Source organism: Nerophis lumbriciformis, linkage group LG07 (assembly GCF_033978685.3).
Source record: "Nerophis lumbriciformis linkage group LG07, RoL_Nlum_v2.1, whole genome shotgun sequence".
In the NCBI taxonomy this organism is placed as follows: Eukaryota; Metazoa; Chordata; class Actinopteri; order Syngnathiformes; family Syngnathidae; genus Nerophis; species Nerophis lumbriciformis.
The window spans coordinates 50,297,501-50,323,812 of record NC_084554.2 but is presented as its reverse complement, the minus strand read 5'-3'; the positions used below and the strand labels follow the sequence as shown (position 1 = coordinate 50,323,812).

At 38.3% G+C, this 26,312-nt stretch overlaps 1 protein-coding gene across 1 annotated transcript in view; it reads right to left on the bottom strand.

Annotated features, from left to right (window-relative positions):
* map3k22 (mitogen-activated protein kinase kinase kinase 22) overlaps positions 1–26,312 on the bottom strand; it is a 93,906-nt gene that overhangs the window by 67,260 nt on the left and 334 nt on the right. The window contains exons 2-3 of the mRNA XM_061964891.2: positions 12,908–12,993; positions 12,742–12,786 (exon numbers count right to left, since the gene is read on the bottom strand). Of these exons, the coding sequence (XP_061820875.1) occupies positions 12,742–12,786; positions 12,908–12,926 (64 nt within the window). The 5' untranslated portion in view covers positions 12,927–12,993. The remainder of the gene's footprint in view (positions 1–12,741; positions 12,787–12,907; positions 12,994–26,312) is intronic.

Below are 26,312 nucleotides of genomic sequence, written 5' to 3'. Positions count from 1 at the left end.
TAAATAATGAAGATTAAAAATCAATTACAAACAAAAATGTTTTATTTTTTTTACTAAAAGCATTCTTTTTCTCACAATGCGTTGACTTTTGTCCTATAAAATTGGGAACAATTTCTCATATTCTTTCTGTTTCTGTAATATTGCAATATTTTCTCGTAAATTTTTTACTTTTGTATGTAAAATGATAACTTCTTAATGCAAAACAGTGACATTTGTCGTATAAAATTCTGACTTTTATCACAATATTGCCATTTTTTTTGTTGTTCTTGTAAAAACTGTGACATTTTTTGAGTAAAATTAGGACTTTTTTCGTAATTTTACCAAGTAAAATTCAGAATTATTATTATAATATTGCCAACATTTTTAAGTTTTCTTATAAAATTGTGACTTTTGTCAAGTAAAACTACGACTCTATTCATAAAATTGACAAAAACTTTAAGCTTTTCTTGAAAAATTGCGAATGTTGTTGAGTAAAATTCCAACTTTTATCATAATGTTGCACAAATGTTCAGGTTTTCTTGTAAAATGTTGACTTGCGTTGAGTAAAATTACGACTTTTATTATAATACTGCCAAAAATCTAAGTTTTTCTTGCGAAGTTGTGACCTTTTTCTTGTGAAATTCCAACTCATTTTTTACAACAAGCTTTTTTATATTTGCATAGTATGTATATATTATTAATGTTGTAAATACACTTCTTTATATATCTAGAAAGGGTGGTCCTAAAGAGGGAGGCAATTCAAATTGACTGTGTGTCGCTTTTAAAAGTGCTCCCCCTCTGGTCAACATATGAAATAACAAGTGTGTGTAAGAAATTGAAATGCGCCCCCTTTGGCCAAAATTATATATTAAAAAAAAAAAAAATGTATATAGAGACATACTGTAATAACATTAAGTAAATAATGAAGATTAAAAATCAATTACAAACAAAAAATAATTATTTTTCTCACAATGCGTTGACTTTTGTCTTATAAAATTGGGAACAATTTCTCATATTCTTTCTGTTTTTGTAATATTGCAACATTTTCTCGTAAAAGTATTACTTTTTAATGCAAAATGGTGACATTTCTCATATAAAATTCAGACTATTATTACAATATTGCTATTGTTTTTGTTGTTCTTGTAAAACAGTGACATTTTTTGAGTAAAATGATGACATATGTCATCATTTCGCACAGCAAAATTCCGGTATTATTATAAGATAGCCAAAATGTGTAAGTTTTCTCATAAAATTGTGACTTTTGTCGGGTAAAATTGCGACTCTTTTCATAAAATTGCCCACATTTGAAGCTTTTCTTGTAAAATTGCGACTGTTATTGAGTAAAATTCCAACTTTTATCATAATATTGCACAAATGTTCAGTTTTTCTTGTAAAATATTGACTTGCGTCGAGTAAAATGACGACTTTTATTATAATACTGCCAACATTCTAAGTTTTTCTTGTGAAATTGTGACCTTTTTCTTTTCTTTTTCTCATTTTTCACAACAAACTTTTTCATATTTGCATAGTATGTATATATTATTAATGTTGTAAATACACTTCTTTATACAGTATATCTAGAAAGGGTGGTCCTAAAGAGGGAGGCAATTCAAATTGACTGTGTGTCGCTTTTAAAAGTGCTCCCCCTCTGGTCAACATATGAAATAACAAGTGTGTGTAAGAAATTGAAATGCGCCCCCTTTGGCCAAAATTATATATTAAAAATATATATATATGTATATAGAGACATACTGTAATAACATTAAGTAAATAATGAAGATTAAAAATCAATTACAAACAAAAAATAATTATTTTTTTTACTAAAAGCATTCTTTTTCTCACAATGCGTTGACTTTTGTCTTATAAAATTGGGAACAATTTCTCATATTCTTTCTGTTTTTGTAATATTGCAACATTTTCTCGTAAAAGTATTACTTTTTAATGCAAAATGGTGACATTTCTCATATAAAATTCAGACTATTATTACAATATTGCTATTGTTTTTGTTGTTCTTGTAAAACAGTGACATTTTTTGAGTAAAATGATGACATATGTCATCATTTTGCCCAGCAAAATTCCGGTGTTATTATAAGATAGCCAAAATGTGTAAGTTTTCTCATAAAATTGTGACTTTTGTCGAGTAAAATTGCGACTCTTTTCATAAAATTGCCCACATTTGAAGCTTTTCTTGTAAAATAGCGACTGTTATTGAGTAAAATTCCAACTTTTATCATAATATTGCACAAATGTTCCGTTTTTCTTGTAAAATGTTGACTTGCGTTGAGTAAAATGACGACTTTTATTATAATACTGCCAACATTCTAAGTTTTTCTTGTGAAATTGTGACCTTTTTCTTTTCTTTTTCTCATTTTTCACAACAAACTTTTTCATATTTGCATAGTATGTATATATTATTAATGTTGTAAATACACATCTTTATATATCTAGAAAGGGTGGTCCTAAAGAGGTAGGCACTTTTCTCAGATCTCAAGAAGGTAAGAAATACAAGTGTGTGTGTGTGTGTGTGTGTGTGTGTGTGTGTGTGTGTGTGTGTGTGTGTGTGTGTGTGTGTGTGTGTGTGTGTGTGTGTGTGTGTGTGTGTGTGTGTGTGTGTGTGTGTGCGTGCGCGCGTGTGTGAGACACAGCGACACGTTAGGAAGGAAAAAGTGGAGAGAAAGGAGTGGTGAAGGAAGAGTTAACAACAACAACAACATCATCATGGCCCGGCTGGGGGCCACGGAACACTTGGCCCCGTGTCGTCACCACCAGCGAAAATAAACCCACGCCAGATTTGAGGGAGGTACTTTCCGTCCTCCAATTATTAAACTGTCTTACGTAAGAGCGTCCTCCTGATTAGGAGCTGCTCCTCAAGTCAACAATGCTGTGAAACACACCACTTTGGTTCTTTCATACCGAATATTAGTCTTCAAGTAGGCTGATAACCGATATTTGTCGACAGTAAAAGTAATTTAAAGATGAATATTATGTCAGTAAACATCTGGAAAAGGCTTTTAAGTTGTTTTTTGAACATTAATGGTGACATAATGTTTGATCCATCCATTTTCTTCCGGGGCCGCGGGGGCAGCAGCCTAAGCAAGGAAGCCCAGACTTCCCTCTCCCCAGCCACTTCGTCATAATGTTTGATGTTGTGTTTAATTTATCGTCAAAAAACATCATTAGGCCGTTTATTAAAATACTCCCACACTTTTGACGACTTTTGGCGTGTTTTTTTCCCCTCGCTCGCATCGTTTGCTCTGCGCTCCGCCATGACAGTGGTGTGACGTAAATATGCGACGCGCCGACGCACAAAAATGACGTCGACGTATTTACGTAACCGATGACGTCGACTACGTCGACGCGTCGCTTCAGCCTTAATAATATATATATATATATATATATATATATATATATATATATATATATATATATATATATATATATATATATATATATATATATATATATATATATGTCATCCCTCAACAAGCGCAGCGAAATTGTAACAGCATGCCGCCACAGACGGAAACACCTCCTAGGTAACACATGAGCCAATCACCACGCCCCTACGCCAGCCTGTACCCACCCACTCTGTGCCCTATACAAACCATGGTATGTGAATGCTCCCATTAAAATCTCCTGATGATTGAGGGTACCCCCCCTCATGAAACAGGCCTGTAGAGATGAAATAGTCTTGTGATTTTTTTCCCCCACACATACATATATATATATATATATATATATATATATATATATATATATATATATATATATATATATATATATACACACACACACACACACACACACACACACACACACACACACACACATATATATATATATATATATATATATATATATATATATATATATATATATATATATATATATATATATATATATACATATATATATATACACACACACACACATATATATATATATATATATATATATATATATATATATATATATATATATAAAAGTGTGTATGTATATTAGAGATGCGCGGTTTGCGGGCACAACCGCGGAGTCTGCAGATTATCCGCGGATCGGGCGGATGAAATTTAAAAAAATTTGATTTTATCCGCGGGTCGGGTCGGGTCGGGCGGTTGAAATTAAAAAAAAATTAGATTTTAAATAGATTCAGGCGGGTGGCAGTTAAACCAATTCGGAAATATATATACATAGTTAAATGTTGTTACCCACATACGAAAAACGAGCAGGCACCTGCTGCATATGCCACAACAGAAGAAAAAAAAAGAAAAGAGATGGACACTTTTACGGACGCCTCGCCGGGGTCCGGGACCGAGGCCCCTTCCCCCGAGAGGGCCCCACCGGGAGCCGTAGCTGAGGCGATCCGCGAGAAGGGCCCGACGCACGTCCAGGGTCACCACCGCGCCCACCGCACCGACACCCCGCCTCGTCCGCCTTCGCCGCGGCCGGCGTCACGCGCAGCAGGTAAGCAGCTTACCTGCCCGCCACCCCCGTGGCCGGGGGCTCGTAACAGGGGTCACTCCGCGCGCTCCGCCCGCGCAGCTTACCTGCCCGCCACCCCTGTTGCCGGGGGCGCGTAACAGGGGTCACTCCGCGCGCAGTGCGCTCACGAAAGGGGTGGGGCTCACCCTGGTTGATATAGACAGCAGGACGGTGGCCATGGACGTCGGAACACGCTAAGGAGTGTGTAACAACCCACCTGCCGAATCAACTAGCCCTGAAAATGGATGACGCTGGAGCGTTGGGCCCATACCCGGCCGTCGCCGGCAGCGAGACGCGCTTGGAGGTGCGCTCAGCGCGGCTCCCATATGATTGCGCACTGGTGTGCGTCTGGGTCGTGATAGCGTGGCACGCGAATGTCTGTGCTGCATTGGATCAGTCTCCTTTCTTTAACAGGCAAAAGCTTTATAACCTCATTAATGCCTTGCATCGTCTATATTAGATATATAACAACGGGCGGATGCGGGCGGATGGCGGGCGGATGGCGGGCGGGTGCGGTTCTGATCAAATGTTACATCGGGTGGATGGCGGTTGGTTGACGACTTTCTGATGCGGTTGCGGATGAAATAATTGCCTATCCGCGCATCTCTAATGTATATGCATATATGAGGTAGATCACCTCGACTTGGTCATTTAAAAAGTAGCTCGCCTGCTGAAAAGGTGTGGGCACCCCTGGCTTACATGAACTCAACGTCAAATTTGAGGAAGCACATGGCGGTAAGTAACGTTAGTAGATATTTTGGCTGTCACCGTAGGCTGATGTTAGCTTCCCTGCTATGAATCACTGTCCAAATGTACATCGTGTGGGGACATTTATTAACGCACTGCAGCCTCAAAGACACACAGAGATACACACACACCCACTCACGCATGCATAGAAACACCAATCAGAAGTGCACAGTGTGTTCCCAGGTGCAGCCCACACCTATCAGTTTATGGTTCGCGTAAAGGCTAACTTGTTATTTTCCTTTGTAATCTCTGCCTACTGAGCCTATGGTGCTGTAAGTTATTGTGGCTCAATTTGCCTGAATTTTTCTTATTTTAATGTATTATTATTTAATATATATTATTGTTTTAGTTGCTTAAGAGATATTCCTGGCTCTGAATTTGCTCATTGCTATTTTTATGTTTTTGTGCATTATTTGTTGCCGTCGTCATTAAACGAACAGGTTACTCATCAGTTACTCAGTACTTGAGTAGTTTTTTGCACAACTTTTACTCAAGTAAATATTTGGGTGACTACTCCTTACTTTTACTTGAGTAATGAATCTCTAAAGTAACAGTACTCTTACTTGAGTACAATTTCGGGCTACTCTACCCACCTCTGCCTGGCACCATCTTAGAAGAACGCCAAGTTGTCTACGTTGTCACGGTAACGTTGGCATGGTAACATTTTATGCTAGCACTTTAGCTCATTTAAACTTAAAAGCTTGTGGGTGGCGACACTTTTCGCACTTTCGCAAGCACATGCTAACGTTAGCATGCTAATGTTAGCATGCAAGATTTTTAGCAGGCCAGAGGTTCATTGCAGTGATGGTTCTTGCATGATTGGGTACACAGTAACTTTCATGGGGGGGGTTGGGGGGTGTACTAGCTAGCCAAGCAGCGCTAACAATGTTACACAATGCAGGCTGATTGCCGGGCATTGCATCATTGCTACGCAACTTTCTTTCCAGGCTGCGAGTAGAAGCTGCAAAAAGTCCCCAGTGCACGTGAGGGGGAAAAAAATGCAATTAAAAATGTAAAAAAAACAAATAAATTAAATATAAATAAACATCAATTGGGATTGGAAATTAGAGTCTGCAGTTTGTTTGAAAAAATGAGGGACTAAAGCACTGCAGGACCGCTTAAAGATATACTTTCACCAAGCTGTGACTTTCAAGTAAAAAAAAGTCAAGCGTGTGTGTGTGTGTGTGTGTGTGTGTGTGTGTGTGTGTGTGTGTGTGTGTGTGTGTGTGTGTGTGTATGAATAAAGACATTGAGGGGATTTCCTGGTGCCGAGTGACACATCATGGCAAAGGCATCCGGCAGGATTAGCAGCTTGAGCCAAACGTGCACTCACTTCAGTGCACAACACACACACACACACACACACACACACACACACACGCACACACGCACGCACGCACATTGTCCCTACATGCTCGCGACAGCGCTATTAAAGCAGATAAGTGGTATCTGCAGAACCAGCAAGTTAATTTTCCCCTAAGAATAATGGCTGACAGTCGTTAATGTTCAATTTAGCAAACATTGCACTCGTAATGACTGACATTTTCGACAATCGAGTGCGCGATTATATCGACCTCGTACAGTAGGTGAGGTGTTTCCTACTGCACGTGACGAGGATAGACTTTAGGTAATTACGGGTAGTCCAAAAGAATAATGTAAAAAAAACATTGTGTATAATGTATCCCGGAAGAGTTAGGGCTGCATGGGATTCTGGGTATTTGTCCTGTTGTGTTTATGCTGTGTTACAGTGCAGATGTTCTCCCGAAATTTGTTTGTCATTCTTGTTTGGTGTGGGTTCACAGTGTGGCGCATTATTAGTAAGAGTGTTAAAGTTTTTGTTTTTTTATACCGCCACCGTCAGTGTGAGCTGTGTGGTTGTTGACCAAGTATGGCTTGCTGTTACCTACGTGAACAGAGCGGAAGCCCCATACAACGTGTGGCTGATCAGGCATGCTGACTGTAGTAGGCACTATATGCTGTACCATCACGGCACGCATGACGCTGCCAAGCGCCATTCAATTAAAACTTGCGTGCCGCACCAGCATTCAAATTCCACATTCAGGTGTGGGCAGCGTGTTTGAGACCCCTTGTTATACATAGCACAAAGCAAAAAGAAGTAACTTCGTATGCAGTGTTATTTCATTTAAAATTTCAAAAAAAATTTGCGGCTTCCATTGTTTTCTATAATTTGTGAAACTGGTCAAAATGGCTCTTTGACTTGTAAAGGTTGCCGACCCATGCATTAGTGTATTGCTCCGGAAATAAATCCATTCAAGTTTGATCAAAGTAAAATTTGAAATTAACTTCAACCATAACAATATGGACAAGTGATTGACGCGGAGGTGTCACTGACAATTTTTGGTGATTTAACCCCCAATTCCAACCCTTGATGCTGAGTGCCAAGCAGGGAAGGTAATGGGTCCCATTTTTATAGTCTTTGGGTTAATGTAAAAACACATGAAAAATGAAAGAACACAAAGGATACATTTAAAGGACATAAAAGACATTAAAAACTATAGCACAAAGACGATGCAACCAGCGGCGCCATTTCTACATACAGCTACAAAAGTAAAGCAAGACAAAATCCCCACAAAATGAGCGATAAATAGTAGAACAGACCCAGTGCCTGCAATTCAGTCGCATTTGTGACTAAAAACAGGGCGTGCGAGTATCGAATATAATAAAATTAGCACACGTGCGAATACAGATTTGACCCTTTCATTAGTGTATTGCTCCGGAAATAAATCCATTCAAGTTTGATCAAAGTAAAATTTGAAATTAACTTCAACCATAACAATATGGACAAGTGATTGACGCGGAGGTGTCACTGACAATTTTTGGTGATTTAACCCCCAATTCCAACCCTTGATGCTGAGTGCCAAGCAGGGAAAGTAATGGGTCCCATTTTTATCGTCTTTGGGTTAATGTAAAAACACATGAAAACCGAAAGAACACAAAGGATACATTTAAAGGACATAAAAGACATTAAAAACTATAGCACAAAGACGATGCAACCAGCGGCGCCATTTCTACATACAGCTACAAAAGTAAAGCAAGACAAAATCCCCACAAAATGAGCGACAAATAGTAGAACAGACCCAGTGCCAGCAATTCAGTCGCATTTGTGACTAAAAACAGGGCGTGTGAGTATCGAATATAATAAAATTAGCACACGTGCGAATACAGATTTGACCCTTTCATTAGCGTATTGCTCTTGATATAAATCCATCCAAGTTTGATCAAAGTAAAATGTTCGCCCATCTGTATAGCATGTTTGAAATTAACTTCATCCATAACAAAATGGACAAGTGATTGACGCGGAGGTGTCACTGATCACAGCTGTGTGTGTGAGTGAGTCCTGTACTTGTCGTGTACGCGATCGGACGTGACTTCATGCGCAACAAAAGTATCAAAATACGGACAAGATTGATTTTACGTGAGAGTACCTACAAAAGTACTGAACTTGGTAGCCATCCATGCTAATTATAATGACAAAGACGACGAGTGGGCAACGCCTCTCGCTACATCTTCTTATTCTCTGTCAGACCAGGTGTATATGAGGTGTGTTCCGCATCACAGATGATGAAATATACAGTACGCCCACAAAGTCTTCACAGCGTATCACTTCTTCCACATTTTGTTACAGTCCTATTCCCACAATTTACATGGTCGTTATGGGGTATTGTGTGTAGAATTTTAAGGACAAAAATGAATTTGTTTTTATTTTGGAGTGAAGCTGTAACATAAAATGTGGAAAAAGTGAAGCCCTGTGAATACTTAAGAGGGGCAGTATTGATCATGTCAGTACTGATACTTCTCATTCTTAAAGGCCTACTGAAACCCACTACAACCGACCACGCAGTCTGATAGTTTATATATCAATGATGAAATCTTAACATTGCAACACTAAAGCTTACTAAAGTGCAATTTTAAATTTCGCGCTGAAAACGTCTCGGTATGATGACGTCGGCGCGTGACGTCACGGATTGTGGAGGACATTTTGGGACAGCATGGTGGCCAGCTATTAAGTCGTCTGTTTTCATCGCAAAATTTCATCTGTGTTGGTGAATCTTTTGCAATTTGTTCAATGAACAATGGAGACAGCAAAGAAGAAAGCTGTAGGTGGGAAGCGGTGTATTGCGGCCGACTTCAGCAACACAAAACACAGCCGGTGTTTCATTGTTTACATTCCCGGAAGATGACAATCAAGCTTTACCATTGGCCTGTGGAGTACTGGGACAAGAGAGACTCTTACCAGGAGGACTTTGAGTTGGATACGCAGACATGGTACCTTGAGTACACTTCCAAACATTTAATCGCTTGCCCGTACGTGCGTGCCGCTATGTGCATGTCACGTACGTAACTTTGGGGACTTTGGGGAAATATATGTGCTGTATGAACTTTGGGGAGGTGAACGGTACTTTGGGCTGTGGGATTGAGTGTGTTGTGCAGGTGTTTGAGTTGTATTGGCGGGAGGGGGGAGGTGTTTGTTATGCGGGATTAATTTGTGGCATATTAAATATAAGCCTGGTTGTGTTGTGGCTAATAGAGTATATATATGTCTTGTGTTTATTTACTGTTTTAGTTATTCCCAGCTAAATATCAGGTTCCACCCGCCTCTCACAGCATCGCTCCCACTGCCCTCTAGTCCTTCACTCTCACTTTCCTCATCCACCAATCTTTCATCCTCGCTCAAATTAATGGGGAAATCGTCGCTTTCTCGGTCCGAATCGCTCTCGCTGCTGGTGGCCATGATTGTAAACAATGTGCGGATGTGAGGAGCTCCACAACCTGTGACGTCACGCTCATATCGTCTGCTACTTCCGGTACAGGCAAGGCTTTTTTATCAGCGACCAAAAGTTGCAAACTTTATCCTTTCAGCAAAAATATGGCAATATCGCGAAATGATCAAGTATGACACATAGAATGGACCTGCTATCCCCGTTTAAATAAGAAAATCACATTTCAGTAGGCCTTTAATATCATTAAACGATTACATTTTTTACACGATTATTATCAGACAAAAACAAAAAATGGTGATATAACAATCTTAACTATATCTTAACACTATTTCCTTATTCCTTTTTTACAAAGTATCCAGCAAAGGGTCTGTATACTTATGTCAGTGTTTCCCACACATTCATTTATTTGTGGCGGCCCGCCACGAAAGAATTACGTCCGCCACAAATGGATTTTTCGGCTTTTGACTCGCTCGACCGCTCATAAAAGCAATGGGACTGTCTGTGAATGTTGCTTGTAGTTACAACTCCGGTGCAGTAGGTGGCGGTAGCCTACTATGCATTGTAACTCCGCCAATAACACTTAATTCACCTGGTGGGCCTGAAGAAGAAGAAGAAGAAGAAGAAGAAGAGGGACGGACGGACGGACGGACGGGATCAAAATACGAGGGTAATATAGGTTATAGGTAGATAGGTTATAGCTGCATCGCTCGCGGCTCGTCATATATTTAACGTTAATCCGCGATTTCACCGAGCGTTTCACTGACGGTGAGCAGCCTGACGCTGCTTCCAGGTGTGACCTGTTCAGCAGCAGCAGGAGGAGGAGGAGGAGGTTGACTGACTGTGGCAGGACACCTCTGCCTCTGTTTCACTTCATGTTGCTGGTAAATAATATGGTTGTAGTAGTAGGCTAAAGTTAAATTATTTAGTATTCACTAATTAAAGGGGCAGAGCTTTAAGAGACATTTTAGCTTTTATATTTTATAAGATATATTTTTTGTAAGAACCACAATTAATAAATATATTTCAGTGAATCACTAATTGTTCAAATCTGTATATAAATATGTACATAAAATGTTGTAATTATATTCCAACTCCGCGTTCTTCTTGGTCATCGCCGCTGCCGCCGCCCCCCCCCCCCAACCACACCACCACAAATAGATGCCTGTCCTGTGGGAAACACTGTATGTACATGTCAAAAAATGTGTTCACGTTGTCATTACGGGGTATTTTGTGTAGAATTTTGAGGACAAAAATGAATTGACTCTAAAGAGGAATGAGAGAAAGTGCCCAAAGATACAGTAGGTGTGCCAGGATTGAGGCCTTGTATTCCAAAAGACTTGAGGCCAAAGGCGCATCAACAAAGTATCGAGCAAAGGGTCACGTGTCAAAAATGTGTTCACATTGTCAATACGGGGTATTTTGTGTAGAATTTTGAGGGACAAAAAATGAATTGACTCCATTTTGGAAAAAAGGCTGTCACATAACAACATGGGAATACTTTCCAAATGTATTTGGGGCAGTCCAAGTGTATTCCATACAGGAAATACTATAAAATCCCACTGGTAAATACTACAATACTTCAAAATAACACTTTTTTGCAAAGAGGAATGAGAGAAAGTGCCCAAAGATACAGTAGGTGTGCCAGGATTGAGGCGTCGTATTCAAAAACTTGAGGCCAAAGGCGCATCAACAAAGTATCACGTGTCAAAAATGTGTTCACATTGTCATTACGGGGTATTTTGTGTAGAATTTTGAGGGGGAAAAAATGAATTGACTCCATTTTGGAAAAAAAAAACTGTAAAATAACAACATGGGAATACTTTCCAAATGTATTTGGGGCAGTCCAAGTGTATTCCATACAGGAAATACTGGAAAATCCTACTGGTAAGTACTACAATACTTCAAAATAACACTTATTGCAAAGAGGAATGAGAGAAAGTGCCCAAAGATACAGTAGGTGTGCCAGGATTAAGGCGTCGTATTCAAAAAGACTTGAGGCCAAAGCATACTTGCCAACCCTCCCGAATTTTCCGGGAGACTCCCGAAATTCAGCGCCTCTCCCGAAAACCTCCCGGGACAAATATTCTCCCGAAAATCTCCCGATTTTCAGCCGGAGCTGGAGGCCACGCCCCCTCCAGCTCCATGCGGACCTGATTGAGGACAGCCTTTTCTTTATGACGGGAGGACAACAGGGTGACAAGAACTAAATCATCCAGACTAGAGATAAATTGTATTATTATGTTTATCTTACCTAAAAATAAATATATTTATTAATAAAAAATTAAAAATAAAAAAAATAAATTTTTACTATATTTTGCTAAAAACATCAAAATTAATTGTATTTTTATTTGTATTTTTTTCATGACTCCTTATTACATCCAGCCATAGAATTATACATTAAAATAAACATATTTGAAATAATTAATTTTAAATTATCATAATAATTCATTTAAAATGACCATATTTAATTATTAAAATAATTGCTTGTTTATCAACAACTTTAGCATTTTATTCATTACATTTTGAAGCTCTCAGAAGCCAAGTTATGTTATATTCCTTAAAATTTATTTATGCAAGTTTGAAGTATCAATTATCTAAACACAGTTTTGTTTGCATATTTTCAGGATGTATATATATATATATATATATATATATATATATATATATATATATATATATATATATATATATATATATATATATATATATATATATATATATGTATGTATATATATATATATATTAGAGATGCACGGTTTGCGGGCACAAAGAAGAAGAAAAAAAGCGGGTTTACCTTGGAGGTTCCGGGGCGGTCTGGGTCCGTTTTGGGGAACATCATCTGTGGAAAGAAGGCAGCCCATTGGGAAGAGAGCGCACACAAAAAGGTATGGATGTGATATTTGGGGTGTGGAATACAGGGCGTTGTTTGGAATGACAGGTGAATGAAGTGTTTAACTCACCCATGTTTACTGTCATCATCGGGAAGTGACCTTGGCGAACTCCAGCACGGAGCTCGACTTCTCGCTACGCCGGCAAACACCGCGGCCTGCGAGCGCACAAACACAAACACTTTCAGCGCGTGGCGAGCACAATATAGTTCTTGGGCTGCAAAACAGGACACAGGTGGCACTTTCGACTTCAACACTTCCCTTTCTTCGCCCAGTCACGGCAGGCTGCGGGTTTTCTTGGACAATTCTCGCTGACACGCCGTTTTTTTTTTCCGCCTGAACCTACTCCAATATTACAAACCCCGTTTCCATATGAGTTGGGAAATTGTGTTAGATGTAAATATAAACGGAATACAATGATTTGCAAATCCTTTTTCAACCCATATTCAATTGAATGCACTACAAAGACAACATATTTGATGTTCAAACTCATAAACTTTTTTTTTTTTTGCAAATAATAATTAACTTAGAATTTCATGGCTGCAACACGTGACAAAGTAGTTGGGAAAGGGCATGTTCACCACTGTGTTACATGGCCTTTCCTTTTAACAACACTCAGTAAACGTTTGGGAACTGAGGAGACACATTTTTTTAAGCTTCTCAGGTGAAATTCTTTCCCATTCTTGCTTGATGTACAGCTTAAGTTGTTCAACAGTCTCCCTTCTCATATTTTAGGCTTTATATTTTCAATGGGAGACAGGTCTGGACTACAGGCAGGCCAGTCTAGTACCCGCACTCTTTTACTATGAAGCCACGTTGATGTAACACGTGGCTTGGCATTGTCTTGCTGAAATAAGCAGGGGCGTCCATGGTAACGTTGCTTGGATGGCAACATATGTTGCTCCAAAACCTGTATGTACCTTTCAGCATTAATGGCGCCTTCACAGATGTGTAAGTTACCCATGTCTTGGGCACTAATACACCCTCAATCCATCACAGATGCTGGCTTTTCCACTTTGCGCCTATAACAATCAGGATGGTTCTTTTCCTCTTTGGTCCGGAGGACACGACGTCCACAGTTTCCAAAAACAATTTGAAATGTGGACTCGTCAGACCACAGAACACTTTTCCACTTCGTATCAGTGCATCTTAGATGAGCTCAGGCCCAGCGAAGCCGACGGCGTTTCTGGGTGTTGTTGATAAACGGTTTTCGCTTTGCATAAGAGTGTTTTAACTTGCACTTACAGATGTAGCGACCAACTCTAGTTACTGACAGTTAGGTTTCTGAAGTGTTCCTGAGCCCATGTGGTGATATCCTTTACACACTGATGTCGCTTGTTGATGCAGTACAGCCTGAGGGATCGAAGGTCACGGGCTTAGCTGCTTACGTGCAGTGATTTCTCCAGATTCTCTGAACCCTTTGATGATATTACGGACAGTAGATGGTGAAATCCCTAAATTCCTTGCAATAGCTGGTTGAGAAATGTTGTTTTTAAACAATTTGCTCAGGCATTTGTTGACAAAGTGGTGACCCTCGCCCCATCCTTGTTTGTGAATGACTGAGCATTTCATGGAATCTACTTTTATACCCAATCGTAGCACCCACCTGTTCCCAATTAGCCTGCACACCTGTGGGATGTTCCAAATAAGTGTTTGATGAGCATTCCTCAACTTTATCAGTATTTATTGCCACTTGTGCCACCTTTTTTTAAACAGGTGAACAGGCTAATTGGGAACAGGTGGGTGCCATGATTGGGTATAAAAGCATGAAATGCTCAGTCATTCACAAACAAGGACGGGGCGAGGGTCACCACTTTGTCAACAAATGCGTGAGAAAATTGTTTAAAAACAACATTTCTCAACCAGCTATTGCAAGGAATTTAGGGATTTCACTATCTATGCTCTGTAATATCATCAAAAGGCTCAGAGAATCTGGAGAAATCACTGCACGTAAGCCATGATATTACGTTAGCTTCGATCCGTCAGGCGGTACTGCATCAAAAAGCGACATCGGTGTGTAAAGGATATCACCACATGGGCTCAGGAACACCTCAGAAACCCACTGTCAGTAACTACAGTTGGTCGCTACATCTGTAAGTGCAAGTTAAAACTCTCCGATGCAAAGACAAGATATTTAACATAGTTATTTTTCGCAAACATTAGCTCATTTGGAATTTGATGCCTGCAACATGTTTCAAAAAAGCTGGCACAAGGGGCAAAAAAGACGGAGAAGGTTGAGGGAAGCTCATCAAACACTTATTTGGACCGTCCCACAGGTGAACAGGCTAATTGGGAACTGGTGGGTGCCATGATTGGGTGTAAAAGCAGCTTCAGTCATTCACAAACAAGGATGGGGCGAGGGTCACCACTTTGTCAACAAATGCCTGAGCAAATTGTTTAAAAACAACATTTCTCAACCAGCTATTGCAAGGAATTTAAGGATTTCACCAACTACGGCCATTTATCAACAACACCCAGAAACGCCGCCGGCTTTGCTGGGCCCCGAGCTCATCTAAGATGGACTAATGCAAAAGTGTGAAAGTGTTCTGTGGTCCGTAATATTAAAAGGTTCAGAGAATCTGGAGCAATCACTGCATGTAAGCGGCAAGGCTGAAAACCAAAATTGAATGCCCGGGACCTTCGTTCCCTCAGGCGGTACTGCATCAAAAAGCGACATAAGTGTGTAAAGGATATCACCACATGGGCTCAGGAACACTTCAGAAAACAACTGTCAGTAACTACAGTTCTTCGCTACATCTGTAAGTGCAAGTTAAAACTCTACTATGCAAATTGAAAGCCATTTATCAACAACACCCAGAAACACCACCGGCTTTGCTGGGCCCGAGCTCATCTAAGATGGACTGATGTAAAGTGTAAAAGTGTTCTGTGGTCTGACGAGTCCACATTTCAAATTGTTTTTGGAAATATTCGACATCGTGTCATCCGTACCAAAGGGGAAGCGAACCATCCAGACTGTTGTCGACGCAAAGTTGAAAAGCCAGCATGTGTGATGGTATGGGGGTGCATTAGTGCCCAAGGCATGGGTAACTTACACATCTGTGAAGGCACCATTAATGCTGAAAGGTACATACAGGTTTTGGAGCAACATATGCTGCCATCTAAGCGCCGTCTTTTTCATGGACGCCCCTGCTTATTTCAGCAAGACAATGCCAAGCCACATTCAGCACGTGTTACAACAGCGTGGCTTCGTTAAAAAAAAGAGTGCGGGTACTTTCCTGGCCCGCCTGCAGTCCAGACCTGTCTCCCATCGAAAATGTGTGGCGCATTATGAAGCGTGAAATACGACAGCGGAGACCCCCGGACTGTTGAACGACTGAAGCTCTACATAAAACAAGAATGGGAAAGAATTCCACTTTCAGAGCTTCAACAATTAGTTTCCTCAGTTCCCAATCGTTTATTGAGTGTTGTTAAAAGAAAAGGTGATGTAACACAGTGGTGAACATGCGCTTTCCCGACTACTTTGTCACGTGTTGCAGCCATGAAATTCTAAGTTAATTATTATTTGCAAAAAAAAAATAAAGTTTATGAGTTTGAACATCAAATATGTTGTCTTTGTAGTGCATTCAATTGAATATGGGTTGAAAAAGGATTTGCAAATCATTGTATTCCGTTTATATTTACATCTAACACAATTTCCCAACTCATATGGAAACGGGGTTTGTACATACAGGTTTTGGAGCAACATATGTTGCCATCCAACGTCTTTTTCATGGACGCCCCTGCTTATGTCAGCAAGACAATGCCAAGCCACGTGTTACAACAGCGTGGCTTCATAGTAAAAGAGTGCGGGTACATTTGAAAAGATCCGATTTGATCAGATCTGTGTCACTTGAGGGCAAAAAAAACAATAGTCTAAGTTCCTTGTGTCCTTCATGGTATATAATCTGAAGTTGTCTTTATCTTTAGGTTATCATGCCATGATTTTGTGGAATAGATTTCCCCTGAGCTCCAATGAGCGGGACAGACACACATGTGCACGGTTCATTTGGGGTATGGGACCAGGTCTACACTGGACACCATCACATGGTGGAACTAAAGAAGAAGAAGAGCAGAGAGGATCCTCTGAAGTCCGGGGTACAAACTAGTCCACATGACAAGACCTCCATGTGAGAGTACATGAAAGTCCTTGGGACAGGTGGTCTCAACTAGTCGCCCCGGTTCGGTGCCAGCGGGTCACCAGATGGCCCGTCTGCTTACACCCCTCCACCCAGCCGAGCGGTGCCCACTGACGGCCGGCCCAAATCTCTCATGAAGACCTTTGAAGCGGGACGGAAGCTCCCCGTGGATTTTGTGCCGCCGCGATTTGGAGGAGGTCGCCCACAGCCGCGTTGCATCACCGAGCAAAACAAGGGAAGTCCCCCCCCCCTCTCTGCGTACTTGAGAGCCTTTCCCTCCAGCTGCCGTCCTTCCCAGCGCGCGTCTTGACGTCACCGGCGTGGCGGAATCCCAAAGAAAAGACCCAAAGCGCAGAGGAAAGCCTCCCGCACACGTCTGCTTTTGTTCAACGTTCGGGTGTTTGCTGGTGAAATAGAAACCGTTTGCTCAACATGACGTTACAAAACATTGGCCATCATGTGCACACTTGACACACCTCAAAGCAGACACTATAAAACAGACAATCATTGACTATATTCTAGACTTTAAGACGCTACTTTTTTTCCTTCACTTTGAAACCTGCGGCTGATAAAACGGTGGGGCGAATTAAAGGATTTTTCTTCGCTGAAAATAGTTTTTAAAAAAAACTAAGTGGGTCTCAGGGGTCCAAAAGGCCCCTACTCATAAAAGGATTTATTTCGATATATATATTTTTTGCTTTCAACACTTAAATATTCACACATCAACTTCAGATCTGTTCATTGTCATGAAGTTGTTTCTTATGCTCTTTTTTTCCCCCAAAGAAAACAGTTTTTTATGGCAAGAACACAAAATATGCAATATTTTCCCCAAAACATTTTTTAAAATAGAATATTTGATGTGAAGTTTGAATAAAATAAATCAGGCCAAAGGTCTTGGGGATCCAAAAGTGTTAAAAATAATGAATATATCAATATACATTATGTTACTTTATTATATATAAGTATATATATATATATATATATATATATATATATATATATATATATATATATATATATATGTATATACACACAATGACACATATATATATATATATATATATATATATATATATATATATATATATACTGTATATATATATGTCTTATATATATATATGTCATTGTGTGTGTATATATATATATATATATATATATATATATATGTATATATATACATACACACACAATGACATATATATATACAGTATATATATATATATATATATATATATATATATATATATATATATATATGTGTCATTGTGTGTGTGTGTGTATATATATATATATATATATATATATATATATATATATATATATATATATATATATATATATATATATATACATATATATTTATATATAGATAGTACTTTATTGATTCCTTCAGGAAAATTACAAATATAATTTATATATATATATATATATATATATATACACAGTATATATATATATATATATATATATATATATATATATATATATATATATATACATATATATATATATATACATATATATTTATATATAGATAGTACTTTATTGATTCCTTCAGGAAAATTACAAATATAATTTATATATATATATATATATATATATATATATATATATATATATATATATATATGTGTGGGGAAAAAATCACAAGACTATTTCATCTCTACAGGCCTGTTTCATGAGGGGGGGTTCCCTCAATCATCAGGAGATGATCCTGATGATTGAGGGAACCCCCCCCTCATGAAACAGGCCTGTAGAGATGAAATAGTCTTGTGATGTTTTTCCCACACATACATATATTGCATTCTACTACGGTATCGAGCACTATTTTTTGGATAACCTTATTAAGACATATATATATATATATATATATATATATATATATATATATATATATATATATACACAGTATATATATATATATATATATATATATATATATATATATATATATATATATATATGTATATACGTACATACAGACACACACGTATACATATATATATACATATATACACACACACTCATAATTTTTACTGGCCCGCCACATCATTTAATGTGGCCCACTAACGCCTTAAAATAATGTGTCAATAAAGTGCTTTATATTCCTAGCTGTCATTTTTACATTTTGACAGACATAAAATACATGTATTATTTTCAACTTTATCAGTATCTAATAATGCAACAAATAACACCATCATACATTTCAACCTTTTATCATTTCATTCATACAAATAGTAAATATATGCACATTTCTTTGCAGTAAAATTGTGGCGAATGTATTTATTTTTCCCAGCATAGGTAAAAAAAAAAATAATGAAATTGTATAATAATGTGGTGAAATTAATTAATTTATATTCATTAGTTATTCACGGTTACAAGCGACCCTCTGAGGGCAGCCATTACTGTAATGTGGCCCTCAATAAAGTTCCACACCCCTGCTCTATGAAGCTTCTTGACCTCGGGGCCCGGGGCCCACTCAAATATTAACACTCACTTAGTCATCTTACTCTCAACTTAAGAAGGATATCCAACCTTCTCACAGTGGAACAGGAACAACTTTGTCAAATGACATGAAATGATGTGTTCATCACAAAGATTGTTATCTAGGTTTTGGTCAGGCTGATTACAAAAATAAATATTAGTCATATTTACTGGAAGAAAAAAAAATTGGGAAAATAAATACATACAATTACGCAGTGCTAAAATGAATAGATTCTAACTAAGTAAATAATAAGAAAAAATATGTTTTGAATATTGCAATTGTTCTCCTTACATTTCAGCTGTTTGCTCTTTAATTCCAATATTTATGTTTATTTGCAATAGTATTTTTTTTTAAAGGTGCCGCACTTTGGACACCCCTGCTCTACAGTTGCTAACAGACAGCATTCGTACTTGAGGAATAAGCAGGGAAAGTTCCTGGGTAGAACTCCAGCGTCTTGACCAGAAAACACCCGACAAGCAAGTTGTCCGACGCGCTTTCCAAAATAAAAGCATCAGCGGCGAGTGAAGTCGCGGCGAGGACGACGGGAGGAGTTGCAGCAGGGACAGGAAGTATATATCTATCTATATATATATATACAGTGGGGCAAAAAAGTATTTAGTCAGCCACCGATTGTGCAAGTTCTCCCACTTAAAATGATGACAGAGGTCTGTAATTTTCATCATAGGTACACTTCAACTGTGAGAGACAGAATGTGAAGAAAAAAATCCAGGAATTCACATTGTAGGAATTTTAAAGAATTTATTTGTAAATCATGGTGGAAAATAAGTATTTGGTCACTTCAAACAAGGAAGATCTCTGGCTCTCACAGACCTGTAACTTCTTCTTTAAGAAGCTCTTCTGTCCTCCACTCGTTACCTGTATTAATTAACAAACCTGTTTGAACTTGTTATCTGTATAAAAGACACCTGTCCACAGCCTCAAACAGTCAGACTCCAAACTCCACTATGGCCAAGACCAAAGAGCTGTCGAAGGACACCAGGAAAATAATTGTAGACCTGCACCAGACTGTGAAGAGTGAATCTACAATAGGCAAGAAGCTTGGTGTGAAAAAATCAACTGTGGGAGCAATTATCAGAAAATGGAAGACATACAAGACCACTGATAATCTCCCTCGATCTGGGGCTCCACGCAAGATCTCATCCCGTGGGTTCAAAATGATCATGAGAACGGTGAGCAAAAATCCCAGAATCACACGGGGGGACCTGGTGAATGACCTGCAGAGAGCTGGGACCAAAGTAACAAAGGTTACCATCAGTAACACACTACGCCGACAGGGACTCAAATCCTGCAGTGCCAGACGTGTCCCCCTGCTTAAGCCAGTGCATGTCCAGGCCCGTCTGAAGTTTGCCAGAGAGCACATGGATGATACAGCAGAGGATTGGGAGAATGTCATGTGGTCAGATGAAACCAAAATAGAACTTTTTGGTATAAACTCAACTCGTCGTGTTTGGAGGAAGAAGAATACTGAGTTGCATCCCAAGAACACCATACCTACTGTGAAGCATGGGGGTGGGAACATCATGCTTTGGGGCTGTTTTTCTGCTAAGGGGACAGGCCGACTGATCCGTGTTAAGGAAAGAATGAATGGGGCCATGTATCGTGAGATTTTGAGCCAAAACCTCCTTCCATCAGTGAGAGCTTTGAAGATGAAACGTGGCTGGGTCTTCCAGCATGACAATGATCCCAAACACACCGCCCGGGCAACGAAGGAGTGGCTTTGTAAGAAGCATTTGAAAGTCCTGGAGTGGCCTAGCCAGTCTCCAGACCTCAACCCCATAGAAAATCTGTGGAGGGAGTTGAAAGTCCGTGTTGCTCGGCGACAGCCCCAAAACATCACTGCTCTCGAGAAGATCTGCATGGAGGAATGGGCCAAAATACCAGCTACTGTGTGTGCAAACCTGGTAAAGACCTATAGTAATCGTTTGACCTCTGTAATATAACCTTTGTTGGCAATAACAAAGTATTGAGTTGAATTTTTGTTATTGACCAAATACTTATTTTCCACCATAATTTACAAATAAATTCTTTAAAAATCCTACAATGTGAATTCCTGGATTTTTTTTCACATTCTGTCTCTCACAGTTGAAGTGTACCTATGATGAAAATTACAGACCTCTGTCATCATTTTCAGTGGGAGAACTTGCACAATTGGTGGCTGACTAAATACTTTTTTGCCCCACTGTATATATATATATATATATATATACATATACATGTCAGAGTTGTGTTGCACGCACTGACACACACAAACATGTCAGAGTTGTGTTGCACTGACACACACACACATGTCAGAGTTGTGTTGCACTGACACACACAAACATGTCAGAGTTGTGTTGCACTGACACACACAAACATGTCAGAGTTGTGTTGCACTGACACACACAAACATGTCAGAGTTGTGTTGCACTGACACACACACACATGTCAGAGTTGTGTTGCACTGACACACACAAACATGTCAGAGTTGTGTTGCACTGACACACACACACATCTCAGAGTTGTGTTGCACTGACACACACAAACATGTCAGAGTTGTGTTGCACTGACACACACACACACATGTCAGAGTTGTGTTGCACTGACACACACAAACATGTCAGAGTTGTGTTGCACTGACACACACACACATGTCAGAGTTGTGTTGCACTGACACACACACACACAAAACAAACTTGTGTATCTTCCTAGCGTAACTACACAGCCTTTATCACAACATTGAGCAGGGTGAGTCATGTGACCTATGACCTCGCCGCCTGCCAACCTCTTGGCACCGAGCGTCTGACTGGACTTCCTTTGCTACAGGAAACCACAACAAGTTAGCACTGATTAAAAGGGGCTATTATTATATATGTATATATAAATAAATATATTTATATATACATACACATATATACCGGTATGTATACATATAGAAACATATATACATATACACATACATATATATATATATATATATATATATATATATATATATATATATATATATATATATATATATATATATATATATATATATATATTAGAGGTGGGAATCTTTGGGCACCTCACGGTTTCGATTACAATTCAGGAGCTACCATTCGGTTAAAAATCGATTATTGATGCATCTTTATTTTATGTATATTGATGCAGTTTTACATTTATTTCCCTTTCAATAAATAAGCGTTTATCACTTGCAACTTAAGAAAAACTATTTGTAATAAGAAACAGTTCAATTAATTCCCACATTTATCAAATTAACAAAAATGTGTGCAAAACTGGAACATAAATGTCCATAAATATATATATACAGATATACATATATATATATATACACATATATACATATATATATCCACACATATATGCTTACATGTACATATTAGGGCTGCAACAACTAATCGATTAAATCGATTAAAATCAATTATAAAAATAGTTGGCGATTAATTTAGTCATCGATTCGTTGGATCTAAGTTATGCGCGGAAGCAATTTTTAATTTTTTTATAAACCTTTATTTATAAACTGCGACATTTACAAATAGCTGAGAAACAATAATCAAAATAAGTATGCGTTTTTTTCCCAATAAAATACTGGAAAGGATAGAAATGTAGTTTGTCTCTTTTATCTGATTATTAATCGATTAATCGAAGTAATAATCGACAGATTAATCGATTATTAAATTAGTCGTTAGTTGCAGCCCGAGTATATATATATATATATATGCATATAAACTTGGCAACCGAAAAAAAGACTTTGATCACCGAAGCAGCGCGGATGTAAGACTTACACCATTGTCAGCATGTCTGTGATGTGGACGTAACTAAGTGTCAGCATGTCTGTGATGTGGACGTAACTAAGTGTCAGCATGTCTGTGATAGGGACGTAACTAAGTGTCAGCATGTCTGTGATAGGGACGTAACTAAGTGTAAACAAGTGTGACGTCATGCTTGCCTCTTTAGTGGCGGACATCAAGGGACAGAAGTAGAGTCTCGAAACTAGACTATATTCGATATCAGGCGTATCAGACTGGTTTTCATCGAGGGCCACATCTAAGTTATGGCCGCTTTTAACAGTGAATAAAGTATGAATAAAAATGTGTATATATAAAACGTGTATAATTGTCTTTGTATTTCATTATTATGTATTTTTTTTAAAGTACGCTGTACAAAACAAAATCTTTAGATTGGACTGTTAAATAATAAATTTACCATTTTTTTCTACAGCATATAAAATAAATAAATACATGGAATTAAATCAAATGGAATGGAAAAAAACGGTACCACTATTTTTTTTAACGGAAAAATCCATGTTAGTTTTTTTATACTGTGAAATCTACGGGTGTTGTGTTTTTATAGTGTATCATTACTCTATATTGAAAAGTGGATTTTACTGTGAAAAATGTTACTGCAAAATTTTTTGCACGAACAATTTGTTGGATTGAAATCATACGTCAATCAGATATTTAAGTGTTTATCTTTATTTGAACAAAAACATTGTTTTGAAATGTATGATGATATAATATTTTGTTTTTATTATTAGAGACGATTAAAGTGTAAATATGTGTAATTGCACACAGTGCATTTACTTTTGTAAAACATTTATTGAGAAGAGATAAGGTATTTTATTTTTCACATTATTTCCACGCTTTCGGGGGCCACACAAATTAAATGTGACGGGCCAGATCTGGCCCCCGGGCCTTGAGTTTGACACCTGTGTTCTATATTAACACCAGAAGAAGATGCTATATTTGTTTTTAATAAAAAACAAAGTCATTAAATGTTTCCAGGCACTTAAAATGTGTTAAAAATGATTAATAACAGATTTGTATTTAAATGTCTATATATATTTTTTTAATTATACCACTTTGTGAACAAATGTGTGAGCAAATTGTCGAACAGTTTAAGAACAATATTTCCAAACGAGCTATTGCAAGCAATTTAGGGATTTCCCCATCTACGGTCCGTAATATCATCAAAAGTTTCAGAGAATCTGGAGAAATCACTGCACGTAAGCGATGATATTACGGACCTTCGATCCCTCAGGCGGTACTGCATCAAAAAGTGACATCAGTGTGTAAAGGATATCACCACATGGGCTCAGGAACACTCCAGAAAACCACTGTCAGTAACTACAGTCGGTCGCTACATCTGTAAGTGCTACTTAAAACTCTACTATGCAAAGCCAAAGTCATTTATCAACAACACCCGGAGACGCCGCCGGCTTCGCTGGGCCTGAGCTCATCTAAGATGGACTGATGCAAAGTGGAAAAGTGTTCTGTGGTCTGACGAGACCACATTTCAAATTGTTTTTGGAAACTATTTTCCAAAGAGGAAAAGAACCATCCGGACTGTTCTAGGCGCAAAGTGTAAAAGCCAGCATGTGTGATGGTATGGGGGTGTATTAGTGCCCAAGGCATGGGTAACTTACACATCTGTGAAGGCACCATTAATGCTGAAAAGTACATACATCCAAGCAACGTCATCATGGACGCCCCTGCTTATTTCAGCAAGACAATGCCAAGCCACGTGTTACAACAGCCTGGCTTCGTAGGTAAAGAGTGCGGGTACTAGACTGGCCTGCCTGTAGTCCAGACCTGTCTCTCGTGGTGCAAAATGAAGGCATAAATAGCAGAAGGGAGACTGTTGAACAACTTAAGCTGTACATCAAGCAAGAACGGGAAAGAATTCCACTTCAAAAATGTGTCTCCTCAGTTCCCAAACCTTTACTGAGTGTTGTTAAAAGGAAAGGCCATGTAACACAGTGGTATAAATGCCTTTTTTGCTGACATTAAATTCTAAGTTAATGATTATTTGTAGGGCTGCAACTAACTATTCATTTGATAATTTATTAATCTGTCGATTATTACTTCGATTAATCGATTAATAATCGGATAAAAGAGACAAACTACATTTCTATCCTTTCCAGTATTTTATTGGGGGGGAAAAACAGCATACTGGCGCCATACTTATTTTGATTATTGTTTCTCAGCTGTTTGTACATGTTGCAGTTTATAAATAAAGGTTTATTTAAAAAAAAAAAATAATAATTTTTTTTTAGTATAGATCTAACGAATCGATGACTAAATTAATCGCCAAATATTTTTATAATCGATTTTAATCGATTTAATCGATTAGTTGTTGCAGCCCTAATTATTTGCAAAAAAAAAAGAAGAAGTTTCTCAGTGTGAACATGAAATATCTTGTCTTTGCAGTCTATTCAATTGAATATAAGTTGAAAAGGATTCGCAAATCATTGTATTCTCTTTTTATTCACCATTTACACAACGTGACAACTTCACTGCTTTTAGGTTTTGTACAAAAAAAACCTCGATGTTTGGAATGTTTTTGACCACTTTACAGGCGACGACCATTGACCCCCGTTGTTAGCTGACTTTTGCTAGCATTTATTTACGACTTAGAATGCATTAAAAAAAAAATAAAAAAAAATATGACGATTTGTAATTGTTAGACAACTCCAAAATAAAAAGCGCAGTTCCCCTTTTAGCGAAGTTTGGGGCCTGTGGACTAAAGAGGGCACTTCTTCATACTGCAAATGAGATGTTTAAAAAGGAAAAAGTGCGATTATGAAGTCGTTTCTTTCCTGTGCGTTCAGCTTCATTTGGTGCATCCTCCTCCCGTCTGGGGGCGATAAATACAAGACAGATGAGGAGAGGCTGGACACACCAAACTACTTTTTTTTACGGACTCACGTCTGCCAAAGTTGCATACACACAACATTCACTTCATTTGAAGACGAAAAGGCATGAAAAGAAGACTTTTTGTTGAAGTCGATAGTGCACATGCTGCTTAGTTGTGGCTTAGAATGACACACTCGTCATTTACGTAAATAAACTTTGAT